This window comes from Leptonychotes weddellii, chromosome X (genome assembly GCF_054177405.1).
Source record: "Leptonychotes weddellii isolate Sample4059 chromosome X, ASM5417740v2, whole genome shotgun sequence".
NCBI lineage: Eukaryota > Metazoa > Chordata > Mammalia > Carnivora > Phocidae > Leptonychotes > Leptonychotes weddellii.
The window spans coordinates 54,212,965-54,237,235 of NC_138385.1; the positions used below are offsets into that span (position 1 = coordinate 54,212,965).

A 24,271-nucleotide genomic window follows, 5' to 3' on the forward strand; every position below is an offset into this window, starting at 1 on the left:
AGTACACTTTTACAAACCTTGGTGTTCAGAGTTTGGACGTGGTCACATAGACATATATGACCACCCATGTGACTGATCTTAGTCTTTAGTCCCTCCAAAGTTCAAGAAGATGCCATATGGCCCAAAGGCACCACTGCCCCCATAAATGACCTCGTTAGACTATCTGGTGTGTGTCCCAAGCCATCCAGGTAAACAAAGACCATCTTCTCCCACAGGACATTCCAAGTTTAGAGGTTACCTCCCAGGTGCTGAGGGCAAAGGCCTAACCTTTCTTTGGGCATGGTTAATCCTTTACTACATATATGTGTACATAGATAAAACCACCCTGTTTGAGGTGGCTTTTTTTTAAGATTTTAATCATTTATTTGACAGAGAATACAAGCAGGGGGAATGCAGGCAGAGGGAGAGGGAGAAGCAGGCTCCCTGCTGACCATGGAGGCCGATGTGGGGCTTAATCCCAGGACCCTAGGATCATGACCTGAGCCGAAGGCAGATGCTTAACTGACTGAGCCACCCAGGTGCCCCAGAGGTGGTTGTTTAAATACAAATAGTATCATAATATAGATTGTGCAACTTGCTTCTTTTTATTTAATAATGTATTTGGCGTATATTTCCAGGTTAGTACATAGAGATCTGTATCATTAATTTTAGTTCTGCAACATTCCATTATAGTTTTATTAATGCCCTTTGAAAAGCTTTTAGGTTGTTTTCAATTTTTCACCAAAACAAGCAATGCTTCAGGAACTATTTTATGTATCTTTGGGTACTTGGGGAAGTAATACCTTTAGGATAAATTCCCAGAAATTGAAATATGGGTCAAAGGGTGCATACATTTTACATTTTAATAGATATTGTAAAGTTGTCTTCCAAGATATCTAATAGTAATTTAGACTCTCACAAAGATTGTATGAGAGTACCTGTTTTACCATACCCTCATGAACAGTGAATATGGTGGTGAAAATCATTTAAGTCACATGTAAAAGGCAATTTTTCTCCTCAGAAAACTTTTTAGGATTAAAAAAAACAGTATGTAGTCTTTTAATACAAAGCTAGGTATAGATTTTAGTTTTTAAGAAAGTATATAAGTAATTTTAAAAAGTCTTAATATTTGTGTAGCCCCATCTGAATACTGATTAACAGTTACATTATTTGATCAATCATACTGAAGCATTTACTTTTGAAATCATGTAGAAGATAAATTTTCTCTACTGCCAACAGATAGGGAGTAATTTGACAACTGTTATTGTTAAAATCAGTATTTAAGTAGAATGTATGTATATTAACCAGCAAGCAAATTGTATATAAACCATACTTTAGAAAACAATAATATGTTATTTTAATAAAGTGTATATGTTTCTTTTGAAAGAGTCACTTTCAGCTGTAAGATCTTTTATAGCTTGGAAAGTGTTCTTCCCATCCGCCCTGTAGCCATATAACAATCAATTTAGCTGTCCGTTATCAGTTAAACTTTCCCCCTGCAAAGAGTGTTCATTATTTGGAATATGTTAAATGGGAGATACTGCAGAGTCTATTGTGATTTATTTTTATTTTAATTTTTTAAAAGATTTTATTTATTAGAGAGAACACGAGTGGTAGGGGCAGAGGGAGAGGGAGAAGCAGACTGACTTCCTGCTGAGCAGGGAGCCTGATACAGGGCTCCCCAATCCCAGGACCCTGAGATCATGACCTGAGCCTAAGGCAGACACTTAACTGACTGAGCCATCCAGGCGCCCCTCTATTGTGATTTATGTAGTATTCCTTAAAAGGTAATTTTTGAAATTTGTCTTTTCATGTATATATAAATTGCTAGTAGTCTTAGGCAATTGTGTTCACTTGATACACTAGTGCTGAAATATATCTTTAGATACTGTTTTCTAATTATAAAAGATTTTATTTTTCGAATACCTTAAATCTGTTGGGAGGGATCTTTTTACTCTTTTGATTATTTTTATTTTTGTTTATTTTTGTTTCTTATTGAGAGAATCTTAAGTACCATCTATAGTATTAGTTTAATACTCTACTGTTGGGATATAATTAATACTAGTTAGTGCCACATTACAAAATACAGTAAATACAGCAGCAGATAAAATATGACTTTTTTTTTTTTTTAAGATTTTATGTATTTATTTGACAGAGAGACCACAAAAGAGGGAACACAAGCAGGGGGAGTGCGAGAGGGAGAAGCAGGCCACCTGCCAAGCAGGGAGCCTGACATGGGGCTCAATCCCAGGACCCCAGGATCATGACCCGAGCCAAAGGCAGGCGCTTAACGACTGAGCCACCCGGGAGCCCAAAATACGACTATTACTATGAGGATATTGTTTTATCTTCCCACAAGAGCAGCACTTTAAAGAGTTAACTTATTTGCTTAAATGGATTACATATTCGATTTGTAATTACATTTTGAATTTTAATATATACTAATTAAATATTGTTTTTCCAAACATTTTTATAGGCCCTGACTTTGTTGTTTGTGATGAAGGTCATATTCTAAAAAATGAAGCATCTGCTGTTTCAAAAGCTATGAATTCTATACGGTCAAGGAGGAGGATTATTTTAACAGGAACACCACTTCAAAATAACCTAATTGAGTGTGAGTTAATATCTGCAATTATGCTGTAGAGTTGGCATTGCCTCAGATACATTTTTGCCACTTTGCCATTTGCCTTTCTTCTGTCTAATATAGTGTCTGACTATGATCTGCGTAGGTCCATCTTAGTCTGCTGTGAAAGAATACATTTCAAGTGGAATGCTTTATAAATATGAATGGTAAACCACAGTCAACAGGTGTGCTATTTTGAGTGTTTAAATATAAACATAGAATTTGAAATTTAAAAAAATTATCAGAAGTCTTAATGATTGCTTTACAAATTCAGGAGATATTGTAATGAAATATATCTAATTTGGGGGGAGTTACTATAGGAAATTGAAAAGAAATGGCACGTGTGAATGTTTTAGGAATGTGAAGATGGGATAAGGAGAGTTGTGTTGAATCTATATCAGCATAGAATTTGTTGAGACTGAGGACAGATGAGAATCCATATAACTTGTGATTTTTTCTCATTTTCATATATGTGGTGATACTTAAGAGGGAACATGAGTTATTCAGCAAATAAATTGAAATTTCCTATTATAATCCAATGTAATAGTTTTTTGTTATTTTTATTATTTCCATTCATTTAGTATATAGTAACTTAGCTGTTTTTTATTATTTGTAGAACTGGTTATTATTTCACTGTAACCTATATTTTATCTTTATTTTTATCTGTTGTAGTTTCCCCTTTTTCTGTTACTCCATTTGTAGAAATGCTACTTCACATTGCAAAAACAATAAAATATTAGTTAGAAGAGTATTATGATACAGTGAAGAAAGCAAACCTATGGTGTTTGCCAATGAAATTCACATCCATAGTAGTATACTCCCATGGAACTTTGATTTCAGTGACACTGCATGTAGAGTTCATTTCGAGTTCTTGATTGAACTGCATTTAATTCTCATTATTATTCATGACTTTTTAAGGACTGTCCTATAATGAGAATATGTTCTATCTTACTGTTAAAATCCAAATACATATTCCTTAGAATTTTCTAAGACAGTCCGTTGGCTCCTATAAATATCAATTTTGATGTAATAACTACTAATAAAATTATATTGAAACAGTGGAAAAAATGCTATTTCACATTGTGGTCCTATGTAGTATAGGGCAGCTGATAACTCTATTAAGGGCTTCTGGAACTAGATCAGTTAATATAAAGTTTGATATAGTGGTTTATTATCTGATTTTATTATTTCGATTCAGTATCTATGTATTTTTCACAAGATACCCTTGCTGACCATAAAATCATGGTTAGAATTATAGAATACTTGTTTTATACTCCATATCTGTTATAGAGAATAGTGAATTAGAATAAAATGTTCTTAGATGTTGTTTTTAAACGTTCATGTCTAGAATTTAGGGATGGTTTTTATTTGAATTTCTCATCTGGGTTAGGTAATCCAGTTCCAGATCAGACTTAAAACCAGTGTTTAGTCTATGCTCAGTTTGCTGTTCTTTCTTTGTAGCTAATTCTAATGCTTCCATGGCATGTGTTTTTGACACGAACATTTTATCAGAGAATTTTTCTGAGTTCCTTTTAGCCATTATTGTTATTAGTGAACTAATGTCTTCTCTCTTAGATCATTGCATGGTTAACTTTATCAAGGAAAATTTGCTGGGATCCATTAAAGAGTTCAGAAATCGATTTATAAATCCAATCCAAAATGGTCAGTGTGCAGATTCTACCATGGTAGATGTCAGAGTGATGAAGAAGCGTGCTCACATTCTCTATGAGATGTTAGCTGGATGTGTTCAGGTACAAATACATTCCATATAATAAAATATTGTTACTGTTATAATCCCAAATGTTTTCTGAATTTAATTATTTTGTGTTTTCTTTCCCCCTTTTTAGTATATAGTTTTATAGTAAATCTTCTTGCATTGTCTTCAAAAGTTTTTGAAACTTTGAACTTTAAAAAAAAGAGTTCCATTTATAGCATAATTGATTAATTCATTTGCCAAGTGTATAGCTTCATATTTTACTATGCTAATGTTTAGATTTCTCATCTTTAAGATAGGGAGTATGTAAAAGGAACATAGCTGTTATGATTAAGAAATTCCTATGTCCACCCTAATTTTATAGTAGAGTGGCCTGAACCTCACTTATTTGAAATTATTGTAGGAAAGGCAATTATGAATTGTGGAGGAGCCATTTTTAATGTAATCTTGAAGAAACAGTTTTATTACTTTGAAGTCATACACTAACCTGAATGGGTTAATAGTGTTTACATACAGATATTTAGTGAATCTGTATTAATGAGTAAGCAGTTAGTAGATCTCAAAATCTGCACTTTTTCTTTAGACACTAGATACTAATTGTAGCCACAAAGATGTAACAAATAAACAAATGGGCTGTCCTTCTGGCTGGATATTCTGCCATCATATAAGGCAGTCATCCTTTTTGTTCAGGTTAGCCACAGGTACTAGCAAGTCCTCAGTTTCTGTATTGCTGCTACTACCTAGACAGTATTTTCCTGGTTTAGGTAGTCATTTGTACCTAGCACATTAGTGTTCTTTCTTTCTTGTTTCTTTAATTAAATGGTATCAAGAGTGCTTATACATGGCTTGCTTTCTCAACTGGGTAAACAGTTTCCCTAAAGCTATGTGTTATCCTCCGGCGTAATGGCATATCTTACCCAAAGGACAAACCAGACTGCATCAGACATTGATTCATTGCTTTTAGTGTATGATTAAAGCAAGTCTTTTTTTCCTAACACTGCTTACTGTATCCCCTATATACTTTTTTTCTTTTTTGTTTTTCTGTATAGAGAAGACCATTTGGTAATATGACCACTTCAATTTAAAACCTGCCTGGTGTATTGCAGTATCCGTTTACCAGTGCATCATATTGTGTAGTCATATGATATATATTAACTGCAATCCTATAATGATTATGTGATTAAAGAGGCTAAATATGTTTAAGAAAATGTTTTCTTGTATGTTTGGTACCTATTTATTTATGTGTATCTTTTAGTTGCAAGCACTGATGATTCTTAGAGCAGTCAATTCCTGTCATGTATTTAGGTTAACTAATTTCGTTCTCTTTCTTGTTAATTACAGAGGAAAGATTATACAGCATTAACAAAGTTCTTGCCTCCAAAACATGAATATGTGTTAGCTGTGAGAATGACTCCTATTCAGTGCAAGCTCTATCAGTACTACTTAGATCACTTAACAGGTAACAGATGCACTTAGTGTTTTTATCTTCAAAAGACATTCTTTTTCTGATGAGTGTTGTTTTAGTAATTTTACCATGTAAGTTCTTTTTCATTTGTGCATTTGAATAAAATGGGTGTGTTCATTTTGTAAAAGCACAAAATAGTTCTAATTTAAAAACCACTAAATTGTCAAGCTAAACTAGGAACAAACTGGTGAAAAAACATATACAGTATATTGGAATAATGCCCTTAGTTTGTAAAGAGCTTTTATTTCAGAAAAATTATTAGTGTAAATAAATCCGTAAAAGAAAATCTATAAAATTCCAGTGTGTTACTTAAAAAATTGAACCACAATAATAAAAGGCATATAAACCAAATCCATGAAATCATTTCTCATCAAATTGACAAAGGTTGAAGGAAAAGAAGCAAAATGCAAGGCAGGACATATAGTATGCTCCCAACCTTATAGTAAAAATATACACAGATACCTAAAATACACCAAAATGCTAACAGAAATTGTTTTTTTTTTCGGTGGATTCATTATGAGGATCTTTTAGAATGTTTCTTATTTGGCGCCTGGGTGGCTCAGTTGGTTAAGCGACTGCCTTTGGCCCAGGTCATGATCCTGGAGTCCCAGGATCGAGTCCCGCATCGGGCTCCCTGCTCGGCAGGGAGTCTGCTTCTCCCTCTGACCCTCCTGCCTCTCATGCTCTCTGTTTCTCATTCTCTCTCTCAAATAAATAAAATCTTAAAAAAAATAAAAAAAAAATTAAAAAAAAAAAGATTTAAAAAAAAAAAGAATGTTTCTTATTCTTTTCTGTGGGCTTTTAAAAAATACAATGAATAGTTACTTTTTATCATCAATAAATTCATGTGTCTGTATGTGTGTCTGTGACTGTATGCCCAAGGTTGTCACTGTTCACAGAGCAAAACCTAGCCTCTTTTTGGTCTGGAGTGAGATTTCTTACTTGTTAGTCACCTTATTCTGGTACTTTCCCCAAGTGATATGTCAGGTTTATTTAGGGGATACAGGTTAGAAAATACCCATTAGCCATTGTGGATAAAATACACTTGATCTTAGCCAGAAGGCCGAGAAGTGATGCCATTGTGGATAAAATAAATTATAAAAAATAATAGGGGGTGGAAGTGTGTACATGCACCTTAAAATGATACCTCATTTCATATCACTAGTTACAGTGATATACCTTACAACAGCAGTGCATTTTAGAGAATGGAATAATGATGATGGTTCTCAAGAATGATTTTGCTTTGGGGAAAACAGAATTTGAATGTTAGTATTTTACAGAACTGCTTTTTTGCTATATTATAAACAGATTTTTACAGACTTTTAGAAGAAAATCACTTGTAATAAGGCACACATTTTCATTTTTATATCAGCCAGAAACTTTTAGATTTATTGTACCATTGTGTTTTGGATGACAAAAATTGGAGACATAATTAAGTAACCAAAGGTGGTTATCCCAGTGAGAGAGCTACAGTGTAGTTAAAGAAGAAAAGGGATGTCCAGAGCTATCTTTATTAATATCTGAGTAATTAAGGGTACTAAATTTGGTCATTTAAAATTTTGTTTTATCTTAGAGAAAATGCCAGCTGCAGTGTTTTCAAATATTAGAGAATCACTTGTCTTTAATAACCAATAGCAAAATGTTAATAGCTCATATATAGATCTTAAAGTGTATACTTTTGAAGGCAATGCAATATTTAAGAACTAAGAGGGCCTCATTCGTTGTGATTTTAAATGATAGGCAGTATCTAAAGTACTAACTGTTAAAAGCTTCTAAACTCTGTAAAGTATAATTGTTTTTTTAAGTTTTTATTTAAATTCTAGTTAGTTAAAATATAGTGGAATATATTCAGGAGTAGAATTTAGTGATTCATCACATACATATAACACCCAGTGCTCATCACAAGTGCTCTCCTTAAACAAACAAACAAACAAGCAAAAAAAACAAGTGCTTTCCTTAATACCCATCACACATTTAGCTCATCCCCTGCCTACCTCCCCTCCAGCAACCCTCAGTTTCTTTTCTGTAGTCAAGAGTCTCTTATGGTTTGCCTCCCTCTATTTTTTCTTTCCCTTCCCCTATGTTCATCTATTTTGTTTCTTAAGTTCCACATATGAGTGAAATCATAGTATTTGTCTTTCTCTAACTTATTTCACTGAGCACAATACACTCTAGCTTGATCCACATCCTTGCAGATGGTAAGATTTCATTCTTTGTTATGGCTGAGTAATATCTATCGTGTATGTACACTACATCTTCTTTATCCATTCATCAGTTGATAGATGTTTGGGCTCTTTCCAAAATTTGGCTACTGTTGATAATGCTGCTGTAAAGATCCGGGTGCAATTGCCCCTTCAAGTCAGTATTTCTGTATTTTTTGGGTAAATACATAGTAATTTAATTGCTGTGTTATAGGGCAGTTCTACTTTTAACATTTTAAAGAACCTCCATACTGTTTCTCAGAGTGGCTGCACCAGTTTACATTCCCACCAACAGTGTAAGAGCGTTCCCCTTTCTCTGCATCCTTGCCAACACCTGTTATTTCCTGCATTGTTAATTTTAGCCATTCTGAGAGGTGTGAGGTGGAATTTCATTGTGGTTTTGATTTGTATTTCCTGGTGATGAGTGATGTTGAACATCTTTTTATGTGTCTGTTAGCCATCTGTATATCTTCCTTGGAAAAAATGTCTACTAATGTCTTTTGCCCATTTCTTAACTCGATCATTTTTGGGGGGGTGTTGAGTTTGTTAAGTTCTTTATAGGTTTTGGATACTAACCCTTTATCAGATATGTCATGTGCAAATATTTTCTCCCATACCATAGGCTGCCTTTTAGTTTTGTTGATTGTTTCCTTTGCTGTACTGAAGCTTTTTATCTTTTTTTAAAATTTATTTATTTATTTTAAACAGAACGTTAGCAGGGGGAGGAGCCGGGGGGGAGGAAGAGAGAGAATCCCAAGCAGACTCCACGCTGAGCATGGAGCCTGACATGGGGCTTGATGTTATGACCCTGAGATCATGACCTGAGCCAAAACCCAGGAGTTGGATGCTTAACCGACTGACCACCCACATGCCCCAAGAAGCTTTTTATTTTGACGAAGTCCCAATAGTTCATTTTTGCTTTTGTTTTCCTTGTCTCCAGAGACATGTCTAGTAAGAAGTTGCTACAGCCAAGGTCAGAGAGGTTGCTGCCTGTGTTCTTCTCCAGGATTGTGATAGTTTCCTGTCTCATATTTAGGTCTTTCATCCATTTTGAGTTTATTTTTGTGTACGGTGGGAAAAAAGTGGTCTACTTTCATTCTTCTGCGTGTAGCTGTCCAGTTTTCCCAGTACCTTTTGTTGAAGAGACTGTCTTTTTTCCATTGGATATTCTTTTCTGCTTTGTCTAAGATTACTTGAACATATAGTTGTGGGTTCATTTGTAGGTTTTCTGTTCTGTTCCATTGATCTTTGTGTCCTTTTTTATGCCAGTACCGTACTGTCTTGATGGACTACAGCTTTGTCATATAGCTTGAAGTCCAGAATTGTGATGCCTCCAGCTTTGCTTTTCTTTTTCAGGATTGCTGTGACTATTCAGGGTCTTTTGTGGTTCCATATAAATTTTAGGATTGTTTCTTCTAGCTCTATGAAAAATGCTAGTGGTATTGTGATAGGGATTGCATTGAAGGTGTAGATTGCTTTGGGTAGTATGGACATTTTAACAATGTTTGTTCTTCTAATCCATGAGAATGGAATGTTTTTCCATTCCTTTGTGTCTTCTCTTTTTTTTCATAAGTGTTGTATAGTTTTCAGAGTACAAATCTTTTATCTCTTTGCTTAGGTTTATCTTGCTTAGGTTTATTCCTAGATATCTTATGGTTTTTGCTGCAGTTGTAACTGGGATTGATTTCTTGATTTCTCTTTCTGCTGCTTCATTATTGGTGTATAGAAATGCAAAGATTTCTGTATGTTGATTTTGTATCCTGTGACTTTGCTGAATTCATGTATTAATTGTACCAATTTTTTGGTGGAGTCTTTTGGGTTTTCTATATAGAATATGTCATCTTTGAATAGTGAAAGTTTGACTTCTTGCCATTTTGGATGCCTTTTATTTCTTTTTGTTGTCTCATTGGGAGAATAGGACTTCCAGTAATATGTTAAATAATAATAGCGTGCACATCCCTCTCTTGTTCCTGACTTGGAGGAAAAGCTCTCAGTATTTCCCAATTGAGGATGATACGACCTCTGGGTCTTTCCTACATGGCCTTTATGATGTTGAGGTATGTTCTCTCTATCCCTATTTTGTTGAGGGTTTTTATCAGGAATGGATGCTGTATTTTGTCAAATGCTTTTTGTGCCTCCATTGAGAGGATCATATGGTTCCTGTTCTTTCTTTTATTAATGTGGTGTATCACGTTGATTGACTTGTGAATATTGAATCACCCTTGTAGCCCAGGAATGAATTCCTCTTGATCATGGTGAATGATTCTTTCAGTATATGTGTTGGATTCCATTTGCTAGTATTCTGTTCAGAATTTTTGCATCCATGTTCATCAGGGATATTGGCTTGTACTTGTTTTTTTTTTAGTGGTGTCTATATCTGGTTTTGGAAGCAAGGTAATGCTGGCCTCCTAGAATGATTTTGGAAGTTTTCCTTCCATTTCTATTTTTGGATTAGTTTGAGAAGAATAGGTATTCTTCTTTAAATGTTTGGTAGAATTCCCTTGGGAAGCCATCTGATCCTGGACTTCTCTTTTTTCGGAGTTTTGTTTGTTTGTTTTTTGATTACTGACTGAATTTCTTTGCTGTCTGTTGGTCTGTTCAAGTTTTCTATTTCTTCTGTTTTGGTTTTGGAAGTTTATATGCTCCTAGGAATTTATCCATTTCTTCCAGATTGCCCAATCTGCTGGCATATAATTTTTCATAGTATTCTCTTACAACTGTATTTTTGTAGTGGTGGTTGTGGTTTCTCCTCTCTCACTTGTGATTTTATTTTGGTCCTTTCTGTTTTCTTTTTGATAAGTCTGGCTAGGGGTTTATCAATTTTATTAAAATTTTCAAAGAGCTCCTGGTTTCATTCATCTGTTCTACTGTTCTTTTTTGTTTCTATATCAATTATTTTTGCTCTAGTATTTACCATTTCCCTTCTTCTGCTGGCTTTAGGCTTTATTTGCTATTTCTTTTCTAGCTCTTTTAGGTGTAAGGTTAGGTTTTATATTTGAGACTTTTCTTACTTCTTGGGGTAGGCCTGTATTGCTGTATACTTCCCTTTTATGACTGTTCTTGCTGCATCCCAAAGGTTTTGGACCGTCATGTTTTCATTTTCATTTGCTTCCATGTATTCCTTTATTTCTCCTTTAATTTCCTGGTTAACCCATTCATTCTTTAGTAGTGTGTTCTTTAACTTCCATGTATTTATGTTCTTTCCAAAGTTTTTCTTGTGGTTGACTTTAAGTTTCATAGTATTGTGGTCAGAAAATATGTATGGTATGATCTAAATCTTTTGTACTTGTTGAGGCCTGATTTGTGACCCAGTATGTATTCTCTTTTGGAGAGTGTTCCATGTGCACTGGAAAAGAATGTGTATTCTTCTGCTTTAGGATGAAATGTTCTGAATTCATCTGTTAAGTCCATTTGGTCTAGTATGTCATTCAAAGCCATTGTTTCCTTGTTGATTTTCTGCTTAGATGATCTGTCCATTGCTGTTAGTGGGGTTTTAAAGTCCCCTACTATTATTCTATTGTTATAAATGATTTTCCTTGTTATTGATTTTTATATTTGGGTTCTCCCAAGTTGGGGGCATAAATATTTACAATTGTTACATCTCCTTATTGGATAGACCCCTTTATCACCATATAGTGCCCTTCTTCATCTCTTATTACAGTCTTTGGTTTAAAATCTAGTTTGTCTTGTATAATTATTGCTACTCTGGCTTTCATTTGACATACATTTGCATGGTAAGGATTTTTCTGTCCCCTCACTTTCAATCTGCAGGTGTCTTTAGGTCTAAAATGAATCTCTTGTAGGCACCATATAGATGGGTCTTTTTTTTTTTAAATCCATTTTGACACCCTGTGTCTTTTGATTGGAGCATTTAGTCCATTTACATTCACAGTGATTTGATAGATATGAATGTAGTGCCATTGTATTAAATGTAACATTGATATTTCTGGAGATTTTCTCTGTTCCTTTGTAGTCTTTGTTGCTTTTGGTCTTTCTTTCCCACTCAAAGTGTCCCCTTTAATATTTCTTGAAGGGCTGGTTTAGTGGTCACAAACTTCTTTAATTTTTGTTTGTCTGGGAAACCCTTTATCTCACCTTCTATTCTGAATGACAGCCTTGCTGTATCGGTTATTCTTGGTTGCATATATTTCCTATTCAGCATGTTGAATGTATCATGCCACTCTCTTCTGGCCTGTGAAGTTTCTGTGGTTAGATGTGCTACTAACCTTATTCGTCTTCCCTTGTACATTAGGGATTTCTTTTTCTTTAAAGATTTATTTATTTGCGAGAGAAGGAGCAGGGGTAGGAGGGGCGGAGGGAGAGGGAGAGAGAGAATCTCAAGCAGACTCTCTGCTGAAGTGCAGAGCCACACACGGGGCTCGATCCCTATTGAGATCATGAACTGAACCGAAATCAAGAGTAGCCACCCAGACATTCCAGGGATTTATTTTCCATTGCTGTTTTTAGGATTCTGTCCGTATCTCTGTATTTTATTCTGCAAATTTTACTACGATATCTCTTGGTGTTGCCCTGCTTTTGTTGATTTTGATGGGAATTCTCTGTGCCTCCTGGATTTGGATGTCTGTTTCCTTCCCCAGATTAGGGAAGTTTTCAGCTATAGTTTCCTCAAAGAAACCTTCTGCTCCCTTTACCCTCTCTACTTATGGGATTCCTATGATACAAATGTTATGCTTTATGGAGTCGCTCATTTCTCTACTGTACATTCGTGATCTAACATTTTTCTTTCCCTCTTCTTTTCAGCTTCATTATTTTCATAATTTTATCTTCAGTATCACTTACTCATTATTCTTCTTCCATCTTTGTGGTCGTTACATCCAGTCGGTTTTGCATCTTGGTTATAGTAGTTTTTATTTTGGCATGACTAGTTCGTAGGTCTTTATTTCTGCGCCGGGGGACTCCCTAGTGTCTTCCTTGCTTTTCTCAAGCCCAGCTAGTATCCTCATAATTGTTGTTTTAAATTCTGGTTCAGGCATATTACTTATATCTGGTTTGATTAGATCCCTGCCTGTGACCTCTTCTTGTTCTTTGTTTTGGGACGAATTCCTCCATCTTGTTATTTTGTCTAGGTCTCTGTCTTCTCCTGTGTCTTATGAAAGCCTGTTATATTTTCTGCTCCTGAGAGTATTGGTTGTATTAAGAAGAGGTCATATACTGTCCAGGGCCTGGTGCTTCAGAAAGTGTTTCTGGTGTGTGCTGTGTGCACTCTGCTGTTGTGTTTTCGCTGCTCTTTCCTTCAGGTCAGTCCTCTGCAGACTTTCTCCTTGCCTACAGCGTGGAGTGTTTGCTCCTTTTCCAGTGTGTGGTGAGTTTTAAGTAGGTGTTTTTGGTCCACTTGTTAAAAGAGGCTGATCCTATTTCCCCTAGAGCTGAAGCTTTGCAGCTTTCTGTGGCTAGTAGACTTGGAGGTTTGTGCTGGTCTTCTGGTGGGAGGGGTGTGGCGCTCCTGCTCTGAGTATTAGCTATACTTGTCCTAGCAAAAAAAAGAAAGAAAGAAAAAAGCACCTGCAGAGTCCAGGGGGCTGGGGTTTGGTGTAAGTAGCTCAAGCCTCCACTGTGGGCACTGTATTTCTCACTGCAGTCTGTCTGTTCTTACGGGCAGGGGTAAAAATGTCAGCCATCTCTTTCATCCCCAGAGAGGGAAGTTTGCACCTGCCAATGTTCAGAAAGCCCTCATAGAAGAGCGAACAGTCTCCCCTCATTTGTCCTATGTATTCTTCAGATACATGTCTTCCCCCTCTCTCTTTCTGAGCGTCTGCCCACCTGGTGGTGCCATGCTCCTGTGTTTTATCAGAGGCATACAGACTGGGTTTCAGAACTCCAAATTTTAGGTACCCTGCGATGCATGGACCTGCACTGATCCTCTGGGGGAGGGTCTCGTCACACTGTGGCTGGTGCTGGTTTGGTCCAGAAGGGTAGTTGCAGGAATGCACAGGGGCTTGGAGTTTACCATAAAGCACAAGAAGCTGGTGTGCAGGTTAGCTGCCCTAAGCAGGTGTCTCCTATGCTAAAGAATGGGGCAGCTCAATGGCACCTGCCTGCTCTTTTGTTCCCACAAAGGCAGTGCCATTCTCCCAAATGCTCTCCATGAAAGGGAATTGTCTCTCCTAGTGCAACCCAGGGGATCCTCAGATCATGCTGTCTGCTCCCCAGCCTCTGCCTTTCTTCTCCACAGGAGCACCTCTTCGCCAGCCAGGTTCAATCCCAGTGATGACATTGGACTTCCTTTTTTTTATTAAAAAAAAATTTTTTTTTAAAGATTTTATTTATTTGACAGAGAGAGACACAGCAAGAGAAGGAACACAAGCAGGGGAGTGGGAGAGGGAGAAGCAGACTCCCTGTGGAGCAGGGAGCCCGATGTGGGGCTCGATCCCAGGACCCTGGTATCATGACCTGAGCTGAAGGCAGACGCTGAACGACTGAGCCACCCAGGCACCCATATTTTTTAAATTTTTTAAAAGATTTTATTTATTTATTTGACAGAGACACAGCGAGAGAGGGAACACAAGCAGGGGGAGTGGGAGAGGGAGAAGCAGGCTTCCCGCGGAGCAGGGAGCCTGATGCACGGCTCCATCCCAGGACCCTGGGATTATGACCTGAGCCAAAGGCAGATGCCTAACGACTGAGCCACCCAGGCGCCCCATGGCATGGACTTCTAAAACCAGACTTTGTGCTCCACTGCTTGTAAATACTTGTGATAATTAGCCCCCTCACTTTCCCCATCAGTGGTGTAGGGGAAGTGTTTTTCTTGTCTCTCTGTCTCTCTCTCTGTCTCCTTCTCTCTTTTCCTGATCTGGGCTTCCTCTCCTCTGCCTCACCAGCAGTTCTTTTCTTCTCCAAATTACGTCTCCTCACCTCCTAACTTCCATGATGTGGCTGGCCTCTTTTCTCCCTCTAGTTGTGCAGTTTCTTCTGTCAGTCCTCAGATTGATTTCCTGGGTGTTCAGAATGATTTGATATTTATCTAGCTGTGTTCATTGGAGGGGGCAAGCATAGGTCCCCCTATTACTCTGCCTCTTAACTCTTTCTGAAATGTGTGTTTGTTAAATTATCATCTGATGTCATGAATCTTTCATTTGTGAAAATGTTTGGGGTTCCACCCAACTAAATGTGATGTTTTATTTTCCTTAAAGTAGCATAACCTGAGTTAATATTCCCTTTGAAAAAAAACCTACATGAAAGGCCAAATGGGTTATATTAAAAGCTACTCTATCTTGATTCTCACTACCAACCATCACAGTATTTCTCCTGAAATTTCACGCACGCATTTCACTTAAACTTAAAATGTTTGGTGTTTTTCTGTCACACGTTCCAAAATTTCTTTTGTTTTTATATGTGACTCTTTCTAGATTCTATTTGGTTTTAAGAAGTTCACTTAAATTTTGCTTTTTATACTAGGAACAGTTTTGTGTTAATGTTAATAGTAATAATTTGTAATATTTTAATATTTATAGAATTAAAGTAATAAGAAACTGAGTTTTCATGAATTTTAAAGAAATTATAGTCCTTAATTTTCCTTTGTTCCCCCTTTTCAGTATAATCCTGCAGTATTCCTTTTACCATCGGTTATCAGTTTATATTTACATGTAAGCCTCTGCCTTCAGTAAACACTTCATGTTTTAAAATGTGGATACTTAATTTTTTAAAGTTTTTATTTAAATTCCAGTTAGTTACTGTATAGGGTAATATTATTTTCAATACACTATAGTGTACAATATAGTGATTCAACACTTCCATACAACATCCGGAGCTCATCACATGTGCACTCCTTAATCTCCATAAACTATTTTAGACATCCCTCCTCTCCCTCCCCCCTGGTAATCATCAGTTTGTTACTTAATTTTTTAATCAGTAAATGTTAGCCTGATTTTAAGCATAAGTCAGTATTAAAATCCATACAGTGTTTTAAGGCATGCAGAAGTGGAGCACATTAAAAGACAACCCACAGAATGGGAGAAAATTTTTTGAAATCCTGTATCTGAGAAGGGATTAATAACCAGAATATATAAAGAACTCCTATAACTCAACGACAATAAAACTCAACACAATTGGAAAATGAATGAAGGACTTCAGTAGACATTTCTCCAAAGAATATATACAAATCGCCAATAAGCACATGAAAAGATGTTCTACATCATCACTGGTTATTATAGAAATGCCAATAGCAAAACACAAGATATCACTTAATACCTGATAAGATGCGTATTACCAAAAAAAAAAGAGAGAGAGAGAAAGAACAGGTATTGTTAAGAAAGTGGAGAAACTATAACCCTGGTGCATTGCTGGTGACAGTGTAAAATGGTGTAGCTGCTATGGGAAAAGCAGTGCAGCCATTCCTCAAAGAGTTAAACATAGAATTATTTCTATAATGATCCAGTATATGATCCAGCAATTCCACTTCTAGGTATATACACCAAATAATTGAAAGCAGGAACTTAAATAGATACTTGCACACTCATGTTTACACAGCAGTAGTGTTCTTAATAGCCAAAAAGGTGGAAGCAATCCCAGTGTCCATTGACAGATGAATAGAGAAAGGCAATTTGATATATATATATATAATGATATATATAAATATGATATATTTATTATATATAAATCATATATAAATGTTATATTTATCATATATAAATATGATCTATACATACATACACATACATACATACACACATACACATACATACATACATACCATGGGATATTATTTAGTCTTAAAAAGAAAGGAAATGCTGACACTTTACAATATTAATGAATCCCAAAGCTATTATGATAAGTGAAATAAGCCAGACGCAAAATGACAAATACTGTTTCATTCCACTTAGAGGTACCTAGAGTAAGATTCATAGAGGCAGAAAGTAGTAGTTACCAAGGTTTGGGGGAGAGGAAAATACAGAGTTATTTTTAATATGTACAAAGTTTCTTTCTAGGACCATGAAAAAGTTTTAGGAATGGAGTGTTGATGGTTGCACAACATTGTGATTGTACTCAGTGCCACTGAATTGTACTCATAAATAGAGAACATTCATATGCATGCGTCCAAGTGCCACCCTTTAGACATTGATTAAGTGGATCTGGAGTAGGGCTCAGGGACCTGCATTTTTATAAGCCCTACAGGTGATTTTGATGTACCTGCAGCATGAGAACCACTGCTCTAAATGATGCTCAACATAATTGGAAATGTAACTCAAAACCACAGTGGGATACCTTTTGTTACTCACTAGGATGGCTATAATCCAAGAAATAGAAAAATAGTAAGTGGTAAGGATGTGGAGGAATTGGAACCCTGTGTTTTGCTGGTTTCAAATGTCAAATGGTGTAATTTATGTGGAGCTCAATTTGGCAATCAAAGGTTCAATATAGAGTTACTATATAACCCAGCAATTATACTTCTGGGTGTATACTCAATAGAAAGGAAAACACTTGTACACCCAAAGATTTGTACACCAATGTTCATAGCATCATTGTTCATAATAGTTCAAAGCTAGAAACAACCTATATGCCCATCAACTGGTGAATGGTTAAACAGATTTGATATATGCATATCATAGAACATTATTAAGCAATGAAAAGGAAGAAAATGCTGATACATGCTACAACGCAGATCAACCTTGAAAACATATGCTAAGTGAAAGAAGCTAGTCACAAATGACCAGATGTTGTATGATTCCATTTACATGAAGTGTCCAGAGTAGGCAGATCTGTAGAGACAAAGTAGATTAGTGGTTTCCTAGGGGTGTAGGAGAAATAAATAAATTGGGGGATGATGGCTAGGGGTATAGGGTCTCTTTTGGGGGTGATAAAAATGTTTTAAAAACTAGATTTTGGTGATGGTTGCTCAGCTCTGTGAATACACTAGTGAATTGTAAATGGTAAATTGTGAACTATATCTGAATAAAACTTAAAAAAAACTCATTGGCTTACTTTTTTATCTACAGAAGTTTTATTTAGTTATCTTCCAGCTAATTGCTCATTCTTTATGATTTCCTGTGTCTTGCATGTACTTTCTAGATTATCTTTAACATTTCTTTAAACATAGTAAACAGTTATAGTCTATGTCTGATTATTCCAGTTTTTGAAATCTTTATAGATTTGTTTCATCTCTCTAATTTCTGTCAATTTTTTAGGCATGCTGCCTTGTTTCCATGTGTATTTAAGTACTTTTGACCACAAGTTCCTAATATCCTTTGGAGTATTAATATGTGGTAATTCTTTGAGGCCTAGGCTAACATTTGGTTACTCCAGAAATGATTTGCTGTTGTTTCTGCCAGGGGTCTGGGGATATTTTTAGTCTCAGATCCCTTGATACTACAATTTGCGCTTGAAGCACTCTTAACTTTTAAGTTAGTGGGAATTTGGGCAAATGATGGGCTATTTGATGATATGAACTGGGGCCTCTCCGGTACTTAAAATATTATTCCTTTGTTTCTTTTACTTTCTGCATAAATCAAATAAGCATACTCCAGAGAATGTTAACCAATTTCAGTGGTCTTTGCATGCTAGTTCAAGGGTGGTAATTTTTATGTGAGATTCCTATAGTGTGTGACTAATCAGAAGGTGGTATGACTACAAGATTTAGATTTAGACTTGAACAGATACAACAGCATATGTTTAGATTATCAAAACTGAGCCATCTGCTTAAAGTCAGCTTTATGGGACCTGCATTGATGTATTGAGGCAGTGCAATAACTAATATCATTGAGGTACTCTTTTTCACTTACTGTTCATTATAAGTAGAATTCTTCTGGGCACCTCCTAGTAGTTGTGTTATTGCTTGGGTTTTAAGCTTTCCTAAGTCTTTGTTATGTTTAAAAGTGGCCTTGAGTCCTGCAAGTTAACCGAAGGAGCATTGGAGGAAAGGAAAACAGATTTCTGAAATAGTACAAAGGAATTATTTGATTAGTAAGGATTTTGTGATAAAACGGTGTGGAAGTCCTAGAAGGTGTTTCCAAATTCTTAGTGGCTAAATTACTCCCACGGTTCTTTAGATCAACCCTTTTAAATCATTTATGTGGAAAATTCTTTGAAATAATTTTCAGGACTTGGGGAAACTCTATAAAATTTATTGATATAGCCCATGGTGTTTTATTATCATCTCCAATTCCCTGTTTATTATAGCTGTATTGATCATCAGAATACTCCGGTGAGACTGGTTTATTTTAATAGTGTAATTGTAATTTGTAAGGGGTCAAAAGGGAAATTGAATATAAAAAGCTTTTAGTATTATATTTTTGGAGAGTTTGCTTTAGCTCTACTGTCTTGAATAACCTTGAAAGGCACTTAAGGCAGCGTGGTAGGCTGAACAATGGCCACCTGGAGATGTCAGATCTTACCTAGGTCCTGGAACCTGTGTTACCTTATAAGAAAAGGGGATTTTTTTAGAGGTGACTAAACTAAGGATCTTGAGATGAGGAGATTGTCCTGGATTGTCCAGATGGCTCCTAATTCCATTTGCAGGTATCTTTGCAGGAGAGAGTCTGAGGGAGATTTGATATACACAGAAGAGGAGGAATTGTGACCACAGAGGCAGAGATTGATGTGGCTGCAAGTCAGGGAATGCCAGCAGCCACCATGTGCCTGAGGAGGCAAGGAATAAATTCTCTCCTGGAGCTTCCAGAGGGAGTGTAGATGGCCCTGTGGACACTTTGATTTTGGCTCAGTAGGACAGATTTTGGACTTCTGATCTCCCAAACTGTGAAGGAGTATATTTCTGTGGTCTTAAGATTTTGGGTTTGTGGTGATTTGCTATGGCAGCCCTAGCAAACTAATTGAAGCAGTGAGTTTTCCCAACCATTCTTCTTTATGACTTGTACCCTAGTTTGCAGCACAAGCACCTGAGAACCTTCTTAGAAAGTTTATATTTCTGTGCCTCATCACATATCTAGGAAATCAGAATTTATAGGAATGGGATCCAAGTGTGTGTATAACACATTGCCCAGGTGATTCTGATGTGCGCCAAGTTTGATTAACATTTCACTAGGATGCTGTGTTGATTTCCTCTTGCTGCTGTAGGAAATTACCACAAATTTGATGGCTTAGAACAACACAAGTTTATTCTGTTACTGTTCTGGGGGTTGAGGGTCCAAGGTTAGTGTTACTGGGCTAAAGTCAGCAGGGCTGGTTCCTTTTGGCTGCTCTAGGGAGGGAAAATATTTCCTTGTCTTTTTCAGCTTCTGGTGGCTGTCTGTATTCTCCATATTGAACGTGTGTCACTCCATTTGTGCATATGTCATCACATCACCTTCTACTCTCACTTCTGGATCCCTCTTACAGGGATTATTGTGGTTGCATTGGATCCTCCTGGATAAACTAGGATGGTCTTCTTCAATTTCAGGTCCTTTTCTTGGTTGCATCTGCACATTTTCTTTTTCCATGGGTGGATTGGAATGTAGATATATTTGGCAGATATATATAGGATTGGAATGTAGATATATTTGGGAGACCATTATTGAGTTTACTACAGACCCCATGATAACATCTCATGTAAAAACTGTAGGTGTAAATAAGGTTCAATAACAGATTGTCATGATTAATTAATCATGTATTCACCTAACCTTTTTTGGTATATTTTCCCAATAAAGTGATTTGGAGTCAAAAACATTTTTTTTGAAAAGATAGAATAATTCAGTAATAATTATCAATACTCTTGAGTAGAGAACATTTTTCTGTGGATATTTATTTGGCTAGGTTATTAACATATCCTTTTTATGTGGTTCCCATTTCCACAGAGAATATCAACTCTAATATAAATCAATGGTGTAGGTAGAAGAAACTTTTCCCTTTTCAGGTAGAATTTTTTTTCCCTTTAAAAATGTCCTCGCTTTTCCTATCTTAGCCAGTTAGGCCTAAAAGTCTTATGAAGTTTTTCTATAATAGAAGATATTTATGATATATGCAAGAGTAGTTTTTGCCCCCACAAAACAAGAATTGGCTTTTAGTCTTTCTTGGAGTATAAAATGATAAAGTATAGATTACCTTTTTTAAAAAAAAATCTCTCTTTATATTAATTTTTTTTAAGAAAGAGAACATGAGTGGTGGGGGGAGGAGAGCAGAAGGAGAGGGAAAGAGAATCTTGAGCAGATTCCATGCCCAGCATGGAGCCTGATGCAGGGCTTGATCTTAAGACCCTGAGATCATGACCTGAGCTGAAATCAAGAGTCAGACACTTAACCAACTGAACCATCCAGGTGCCCCTCCTTTACATTAATTTTAACTCATAAGGTGTTCAGTGATAGAACAGCTGGATAGAAGATCAACAAGGAAATAGAAGACTTGGAAAACACTATAAACCAACCAGACTTAACAGACCTCTAAAAGAACACTCCATCGAGCTGCAGCAGAATACATATTCCTCTCAAGTGCATGTGGAATATTCTCCAAGATAGACCATATTTTAGATTATAAAACAAGTTTCAATTAACATAAGAGGATAAAATCACAGAAAATGTTTTCTTTAACCACATGGGAATGAAATTACAAACCAGTAACAGAAGGAAAGTTAGAACATTCACAAATGTATATAAATAACAGACTCCCAAATAGCCAGTAGATAAAAGAAGAAATCACAAGGAAAATTAAAAAATATTTAGACATGGATGAAAACAAGAACACAAGGTACTAAAATATGGGATGCAGATAAAGCATGCTTAAAGAGGGAAAATTGTAACAGTAAATGCCTATAATTTAAAAAGAAGAAAGATCTCAAATTTATAGTCTTACCTCTTACACTTAAGGAACTAAAGTTAGGACAGACTAAACCCAAAGCAAGTAGAAAGAAAGAATAAAGACTGAAACAGAAATAAATATAAAGGAGGAAAAAACACAGAAAATCATTGAAACTGAAATTTGCTTTTTTGAAAAGATCGATTGATACCTTTTTAGCTGTACTTGCAAAGTAATAGAGGAGACACAACTAAAATCAGGAATATGAAAGAACATCACTACTGATTTGCAGAAATAAAAAATTATAAAGGAATGCTATGAGCAGTTGTATGTCAAGAAATTAGATTCTTCATTTTCACAGCAGTGATTCCTATTATACACAGTGGAAATACCTCTTAAAAGGCAAAATAAGCCTGCTTCTCCCTCTCCCTCTCCCTCAGCTTGTGTTCCCTCTCTCGCTGTGTCTCTCTCTGTCAAATAAATAAATAAAATCTTTAAAAAAAAAAAAGGCAAAATAATCACTACCAGATTTTCATGCATTTTTATTAGTGTTTCATATCATTAAATTTTCTCTTGCCATGAGTGGAGGCAAGACTTATTAGTTATTGGTGAATTTACATCTTTTAAAACTGTGGACAGAAAAATATGTTATTGCTTAAATGCTGCTTTTTTTGTTTAACTGGTTTTGTTTTGCATCTTACCTCCTTGATAAGTGTCATATAAATGAAATGTCTATTCATTTCATTTTCATTTCGCTTTTATAGAAAAAACTTAATTTTGTTGAAATTACTCTGAGCAGGGCGCCTGGGTGGCTCAGTTGGTTAAGCGACTGCCTTCAGCTCAGGTCATGATCCCAGGGTCCTGGGATCGAGTCCCACATCGGGCTCCCGGCTCAGCGGGGAGCCTGCTTCTCCCTCTGACCCTCTCCCCTCTCATGCTGTTTCTCTCCTGCTCACTCTCTAATAAATAAATAATCTTTAAAAAAAAAAAAAAAGAAATTACTCTGAGCAGAAGAAATTAATGTTTCAACATGAAAAACAGTTTTTAGGAGTACATTTTTTTGTGTAAGAAGCGTTGGGAAGAGTTTCTAAAAGATGGGATACAGAGAGGCTTTATCTAAAACAAGAGCTTTTAAGTTTTCATTTGAATTCCAGTTAGAGGCGTGTAGGTGGCCCAGTTGGTTAAGTGTCCAAGTCTTGGTTTTGGCCCAAGTCATGATTTCAAGCCCCGCCTTGGGTTCCTCGCTCAGTGCAGAGGCTGCTTAAGACTCTCTCTGTCCCCCTCCTCCAATAGAATAAAATTTAAAATTCCAGTTAGTTAACATACAGTGTAAATTTAATTTCAGGTGTACAATATAATGATTCAACACTTCCGTACATCACCCTGTGCTCATCATGGCAAATGCACTCCTTAATTCCCATCACCTCTTTAACCCATCCCCCCACCCACCTCCCCTCTGCTAACCATCAGTTTTAAAAGAGGAGTTTGTAATCCAGGGTCCACAGATGGAATTATTGGGGGGGTATGTGAACCTGAATAAGAAAAAATCACATTAATTTTTACTAACCTCTGATGAAAACTAGCATTTTTTCCAATTATAATGTGGGCAATAAACCATAGTAGTAGTAGTGATAACTATGACTTTGTTACCAATAGAAATCAAATATTTCTATTATTGTTACTGATATCTCAAAATTATTTACCTTTACCAGGACTTCAGAATTTCAGAAAATTCTTAGACTTGCTGCTATATTTTGTTATTTAATGCATTAACAAAGTACACATATTACTGTATCACAACTATGTTTAGTATTTTGATAATTTATATATAATGGGTTTCTTTTGTTTTCCTATTTTATGTTTCAAAACATTATTCAAAGAAAGATGTCTATAAACTTCTCTATACTGCCACGAGAGTCCATGGCACAGAATAAAGTTAAAATCCCTAATTTAGAAAAGCATGTTGGTTGACATAGAGAATTCTTTTTTTCCCTAAGTTTTTATTTAAAATCCAGTTAGTTAACATACAGTGTAATTAGTTTTAGATGTACAGTTTGGTGATTCAGTACTTCATACAACTCCTGGTACTCATCCCAAGTGTACTCCTTAATCCCCATCACCTATTTAACCCATCCCTCCACCCACCTCTCCTGACATAGAGAATTCTTATGTCTTAACATTAACTACTTTTTTTTGATCAGGTGTAGGTAATAGCAGTGAAGGTGGAAGAGGAAAGGCAGGTGCAAAACTTTTCCAAGATTTTCAGATGTTAAGTAGAATCTGGACTCATCCTTGGTGTTTGCAGCTGGACTACATTAGCAAAGAAAATAAGGTAAATCAGGTAACCTAAAATCGATTAAGACCTATCTGTTGGAAGCAGAATAACTTCAGGAAAAAGGTTGATCTATATAGACTTACTGTATATTGGAATTTTCCTTTGCTTTGTAGTACAGTATTTCAACCCATTTTATTTCTAGTTAATTTCTATATTTTAGAATGCATCATGATTATGGAAGGAGTATTAAATGTTATTCTTAACATCTGTATAACCATGGTAAAATGATAAAAATTTAAAAAGTAACATTGGGTCAATAGTATTAACAATAGACTAT

At 36.0% G+C, this 24,271-nt stretch overlaps 1 protein-coding gene across 4 annotated transcripts in view; it reads left to right on the forward strand.

Moving 5' to 3' along the window:
- The window catches only part of ATRX (ATRX chromatin remodeler), a 269,137-nt gene that overhangs the window by 167,422 nt on the left and 77,444 nt on the right, over positions 1 to 24,271 (forward strand). For all 4 annotated transcript variants that reach the window (XM_081808623.1, XM_081808624.1, XM_081808625.1 and 1 more), the window contains 4 exons: positions 2,456 to 2,593; positions 4,178 to 4,353; positions 5,658 to 5,775; positions 23,861 to 23,991. In XM_081808623.1, the coding sequence (XP_081664749.1) occupies positions 2,456 to 2,593; positions 4,178 to 4,353; positions 5,658 to 5,775; positions 23,861 to 23,991 (563 nt within the window). The remainder of the gene's footprint in view (positions 1 to 2,455; positions 2,594 to 4,177; positions 4,354 to 5,657; positions 5,776 to 23,860; positions 23,992 to 24,271) is intronic.